Genomic DNA, 6,639 nt, shown 5'->3' with positions numbered 1-6,639 from the left:
TGGATATCTTCAAAATCAATAAAGCAATACATCATCATATCCAGTCAATATTTTATCAAATACCCTCTCCTTAAAATTATCCAATTCCTAGGTATATATATATATATATATATATATATATATATATATATTTTATTTATTATTATTTTTTTTAAATTTGCGCAATGAGCTTATATTAACGAAGAAAGAAAAATCTCCACCGGACCCGGATGTGATTGGAACCCATGATCTCCCAAGACATAGGTAAGTTCTCAACCACTAGCCTAAGAGCTTCACCACCTACGTGTGTGTGTGTGTATATATATATAGGTCCCTCTCTCTCTCTCAGTTTGCTCCACACTTCATACATACTTGTTAGAATATGAAAATCAAAAGTTTGTCCTTGTGGGTCTTTGCTTTTCTAATTGCTCTAATTTCCATCTTAATATCTCTATATGGGATTCCTCCTTCTTCTCCTTCTGTTCTTCTATCAAGGATATTGTCCACACAACATCACCACCACCATCATCACCACCACCGCGGCCGTGGCGGTGAATGTGACAAAAATAGATGGAATTCAAGAACTATAAAGAGATATAAAAGGGTAATATATAGATACGGAGTAGGTCATATAGTAACAGTAGACTCAAAAGGGTGTGGAAATGTAAACAGTGTTCAGAAAGCTGTTGATGGTGCTCCAGATTTTAGTTCTTCTCCTACCTTAATCATTATTGATTCTGGTACTTACAGGTCTGTTTTTCTTGCCTATACTTCTCCTTCTCTCTTTTTTTTTTTCTTTCTTTTCAAGAAAGTGTTTTTTGCTTATACACCAGCAGTTCTTGTATTTGGCAAATAATCCAATTAGTCTCCTCTGGAGATATCTCATTAATCCCGGTGTTTGTTTAGAGTCTAAGTCTTACTTGACATACCAAAGTGGAGATTTATACCACACTTACAAGTTTAGGGGCTAATAGATTTAGAGTAAATAATTTATTAGTTTGCACGTTTTTTACTAAGGTATAAAAACACATTATAAATTTTATATCTTTGGTTAATATTAACCATTTGGTCGTTCTATCTATTGTTTTTAGATTTTTAACAGTTATATTTGTTTTAAGTAGATAAACAGAAAATAACAAAATAACATGTTCATTTTGTATGACACTACGGATACTCTGAAAGCTAAGATATGTTTGGGTTAAAAATCTAAAAAAAATAGAAAAAGAACTAAAGGGTTAATATTAATAAAAATAAGTACATTATAATACGTTTTTCAAAATAAGAGAACTAAATAATGTATTATATAAAAAGGCAAGGGCTATAAATTATTTACCTATAGATTTAAGTAAGTTAATTATAATCCCTTAATTTTAACCTTACTTTCCTTATGGTCTCTTAACTTTAACTTTACTTTCTTTATAGCCCTTGAATTTTAAGATTGAAGCATAAAATTCTCTAAAGTTTGATTGTATGAAAATAAACTACTTCAAAATGAAAAAAAAATAATTTCAAAATGAAAAAGTCTAAAAATTAAAATTAGTTAGAAATAAATTTTCCACCGAACCACGTTTTTCAAAATCACCAATTTGGAATTTTTTTTTCAAAACAACAAATATTTTCTTTTACAATTAAATATTAGATGACCTCAAAATGAAAAGTCCTAAAAATTAAAGTCATTTATACTGAATCTCTCTTTTATTGGGATGGTATCAAAAGTTAAGAGACTTTTATATTACTAAAAAGTAAAGTTCGATATTTTTATGTTTGATTTTGAATTAATTCTTGTTATTTTGAAACATAAAGAAGGTAGTAATATTTGAAGTTTGATTATGAATGATGGCAGGGAGAAGGTGGTAGTGCATAGTAATAAAAGCAACTTAATAATTCAAGGGCAAGGTTTTCTAAACACAGTGATAGAATGGAATGACACTGCTAATTCTACTGGAGCTACTGTTTACAGTGCTTCTTTTGCAATCTTTGCACTTAATTTCACTGCTTACAATATCAGCTTTAAGGTACACAATTACTCAGGACTAATTAATTTGATTAATTATTGTTGTGTGATGTGGGTTTGATTAATATATAAGAGAAGAACACAGCTCCAAATCCATCTCCAGGGGAAGTGGGTGGACAAGCAGTGGCAATAAGAGTAGCAGGTGATCAAGCTGCCTTTTATGGCTGTGGTTTTTATGGAGCTCAAGATACTCTTCATGATGATCATGGCAGACACTATTTTAAGCACTGTTTCATTCAAGGTTCCATTGATTTCATTTTTGGAAATGCTAGATCTCTTTTTGAGGTAAACTCAACATCTTCATCTTCATGCATATCTACATGTATATATTTATTACTGGTGGAATATATATAATTTCCTCTCAACTTGGTAAAAAAAAAAAAAATTCTGCATTTGTAGCCTTTGCTACTTGCTTAAAGTAGCATGATTAATTCTTTATGTGCGAATAACATTTAAAGAAATTGAAATATATATCGCTTTAAAGAAGTTCAAGCGTCAAATAGAGCACCCTAAGAAAGTTTAGGGGAGCAATATGTCACTTTATATAAATTTAAGTGACGAATGGTTCACTTTAAACAAGTTCAGATGGCTAATAAGACACAATGTAAGTTCCAGGGGCTCACGATGTATTAAACCTTTATTATTTATGTATGTACAGTGATAGGGTGCTCATGCTATGCTCGTTAGAAAATTGACGAGCTCGAACTCAACTTTCTTTTAGTGACTTGCTTGCGAGCTTTGCTTGTGATCCATCTTGTGTTATTTAGTTTATTAAACTTCGCTCGTTAACAACTGATTGATTATATTGATTTAGAATTTTTTTTAACATAAAACTATTTAGTTTTGAAATCTACAAAACTAAGTTGTTTTACATTTTCCCTTTCATAGAATATTAATATTAAAAAATAATCGAAGTTTTCCATGAACATTATATAATCAAGTTTGCTTTTTAGCTTGTTCATGAATCTATAATCAAGTTTACTCATGAGCTTTTTAGCCGAATTTCACCGTGCTCAAACTAGGCTTGTTTATAAATCGAGCCGAATACAGAACCGATCATGAGCAGATCGGCTCATTTATACGACTTGAGGCTTTTAACCACTCAAGTCAATTTTAATTGATTGCTCAAACCTATATTACATATAGGTATATAGGCATTTTAACTTCAAAAACAAGCATAAATGTTGTCATTTCCTGTAAAGAATATTACATAAAGAAGTCAAGTTCCCATTATTAGTTGTTTTTAAATTTAAAAAAAAGAAGTCGTCGTTAGGTGAACAATGTAACAAACTCATGTCTCACCACCTAAAATCATGGCATCACACTTAAAAAATGATAGAAATTTGTTTCAACTATTTCATCGAAACAGACTCGTTCAACTGTTATTATTTACTGTTAAATGTTACAGTATAAGCAATTGTTTCGCAATTGTAAAAAAATAACTATTTCATCATCAAGAAAAGGTTAAGAGTCTATTTAGTTCAACTGTTGTTGTTTGTTGTTAAATGTTACCGGTTTAAACGTTAGCGGTTGATTTTTTATTTTAATCTTTTATTTGGGCAGCATTGCATAATATATTCGATAGCAAAAGTACCAAAAGCAGGAGTGAGTGGATGCATAACAGCACAAGCAAGACAAACATTAGGGGAAAAAAGTGGGTATTCATTTGTAAGTTGCAGTATAAGTGGAGGTGGTAAACTATGGCTAGGGAGAGCTTGGGGTGCATATGCTACTGTTGTTTTTATCAGAACATACATGTCTTCTGCTGTTTCTCCTGATGGCTGGAATGATTGGAGAGATCCCTCTAGAGACCAGTCTGTGGTCGATTATTCCCTTCCTTTTCCTCTTTCTTTTAACACTATAAAATTAATAAGGTTTAATATATCAATGTTAACTTGGTCTAAAAGATTGATTGGTCTCCTAAATTTTAGAGACATTTCACTAACTTCATGAACTTGTTTAAAATAATACGATTAAATCTAAGTAGTACTGATGCAATAAGGGGAGATTTTGGTATCATTTTAGCAAATCTATGAAGTTAATATGTCATTTTAAACAAATTTAGGAGGTCAATCAATTTTTTTTAGACCAAATTCACTGGGACCTTGATGTGTTAAGCCCGAAAAAAAAAACATTTTAAGCTTATGGTTATTCTATTTAGGGTGGATTAAGCCATTGATCTTTTATTTTATTTTAACATATTAAGGTCATGTTTTTATTGAAAAATATTTTCCTGATTTTTCGATATTTGTTTACTTAGTAAAATAAGTTAATGAAAAAAATTTAGATTAATATAAAGAAAATGAGTTTTACCATTTAAAAAATAACAACCACCCACAACAAAAAAAAATTTCTCTTACCCAATAATTTTGGGCAAACAAACAAGTCTTTAAGTCTTTGACCTTTTTATTTTTTTGTCATATTAAAAAAAAAGTAAGCTTTGAATATAAAATTCGGTTAACAAGCATTATTCATTTTATTTATGTTTCAAATTTGTATTTTTAACGGTTTGAAAGCAATTTTTTGGTGTGTGTCATGTAGCTATAAATAAACTGTATAAATTTTATTTCGAACTGGAAAAAATACAATTTCAAATACAGATTAAATTACTTTAAAAAAAATACAGATTAAATGAGTAACATTTTTTCTGTTTGAATTACATATTTGTAGTTAACTAATTTGGCAAATAGGAGTTTAATGTCCTCAATAATAAATGATGAGGAGTTTTATGTTGTTAAAATAAAAAACTGGAAGCTCAATCCACCAATCAAAATAATCATGTCTTAATATGTTTTTTTTTTCCTCATAATAATTATTCTAGATGTTTTTGTTACTAACTTATTATTTTTTTATTATAATTGGATTTTCAGGACAGTTTTCTTTGGGGAGTACGAGTGTTATGGACCAGGATCAAATTACACATACAGAGTACCATATGCAAGACAACTAACTGAAAATGAAGCAGCTCCTTATATGAATATTTCATACATTGATGGAACTCAATGGCTTCATCATTCAAATGATAATGATGATCATGATGATGATGAGGGTCAAGAATTTATCCAATCTTACTAATACATATTTATGTAATATGATATAATGATGCATTTTTACATTGACATATCTATTTTATTTTAGGGTAATTAATTTATTAGTTCCTATATTTTGATAAAACACACTGTTTAGTTTCTGTGTTTTCAAAAACACACGGTAAGGTCCTAACCTTTTTCTCGGTGAACTGTTTAGTCCTTCCGTCTGTTTGTTAAATTTTTTACCGCTTATGAATTTGGAAATGACTAAATTACCTATTACTATTTATCAAACAAAAGCAATTCACACCTCTATGTCTTTCTCTCACAACCCGCGCTCACAAAAAATGGAGAAATGATTGAATCCCTAACCCATAATCGAATCACTCATGCTCACTCTTCCTGTTTGAATTGAAGGTAGAAATTGACTCAAATCTCTATTGCTTACTCTTCATGTTCGCATTGAAGGTGAAAATCCTCTTACTCTCTCAATGGTGAGTTTAATTTCCCCCATATTCTCAACTCATGTTTATTACCAATTGCTTCGGTGATGACGAAAGATGTTTCTGCTAATTTTGTTATTGTTGTAAACAATGAAGATAATGGTCTTATATATTTGACTTCGTGGTAAAGGGTAGTTAAGGCATTACATTTTTATTCATGAAAGTCTAATGGCAGGGACTAAACAGTTCACCGAAAAAAACGTTAGGGACTAAACAGTTCGTCGAGAAAAACGTTAGGGACTAAACAGTTCATCGAGAAAAATGTTAGAGCCTTTACCGTGTATTTTTAAAAATACAGAGACTAAACAACGTGTTTCGTCAAAAATATAGGGAATAATAAATTAATTACCCTTTATTTTATTGGTGAGGCAACAATTAGAGCTACTACTTGTAAATTGTAATCAAAGGAATCTGAGATTCATTATGAGAATAATAAATCATGATAATAATTCTAAGACTAATTCACTTTTGTTTGTTCTTACCCACTTCTTCTCTTTCTTATAGGCCCTACTTGCATCATCTCAAACTACCATTTATGAATTATGATCACCACTTTTTCTTCATATTCCTATCCATTTATCAAACAAGGAGAGTTAGTTATGCCAACAGCTTCAACTATTATTTTTGTGTTTGTATTCTCATTTGTTATTTTGTGAAATTCATTTCTTAACGTGTATCAACCAATCACATTTAATTCAATTTGGATAAAAATTAAAGTGTATACAAAGAGACCCGTTAAATCACATGTGAGAAGACTGCTAATTAGATAGATAAGAACTGATGTTCTTCAAAGTTGTAGAAGCAGTTAAAGTTTATATAATCAAAAGAATCATTTGCAACTTTTGAAAGTACAGTTAAAGTTTTGAATCAAGTACAAAACAGTTTTAAAACATAGGATAGAAAAAAGGCAGCCTGGTACATTACACGTCCCCGCTTTAGCGAGAGTCCGGAGAGGGGTCCCACCACAAGGGTGTACTGGGGGGCAGGCCTTCCCCTACCAATATTTTGGTAAGAGACCGCTCCTAAGACTCGAACCCGTGACCTCTCAATCACACGACAACAACGTTAGGATATTTAACAAATAAACAATAAGTCACAATTAAGCTTACAAACC

The 6,639-nt window shown here is 30.7% G+C and overlaps 1 protein-coding gene across 2 annotated transcripts; it reads left to right on the top strand.

The window, feature by feature from the left end:
• Positions 1–234: 234 nt before the first annotated feature.
• On the top strand, positions 235–5,526 carry LOC136209444 (probable pectinesterase 15). Of its 2 annotated transcripts, none has more exons than XM_066000906.1 (5): positions 235–729; positions 1,823–1,994; positions 2,072–2,278; positions 3,557–3,807; positions 4,864–5,526. In XM_066000906.1, exons 1-5 carry the CDS (start codon positions 362–364, stop codon positions 5,066–5,068), a joined length of 1,203 nt encoding a protein of 400 aa, XP_065856978.1. In that variant the 5' UTR covers positions 235–361; the 3' UTR covers positions 5,069–5,526. The 2 variants fall into 2 exon arrangements, with proteins under 2 accessions (XP_065856978.1, XP_065856979.1); XM_066000907.1 differs by having other exon boundaries at positions 3,557–3,814; positions 4,864–5,086.
• The last annotated feature ends 1,113 nt before the right edge of the window (positions 5,527–6,639 follow it).

This window comes from Euphorbia lathyris, chromosome 10, assembly GCF_963576675.1.
Source record: "Euphorbia lathyris chromosome 10, ddEupLath1.1, whole genome shotgun sequence".
Classification (NCBI taxonomy): Eukaryota; Viridiplantae; Streptophyta; class Magnoliopsida; order Malpighiales; family Euphorbiaceae; genus Euphorbia; species Euphorbia lathyris.
Note: the sequence above shows the minus strand (reverse complement) of the source record. Positions and strands in the feature narration are given on the sequence as shown.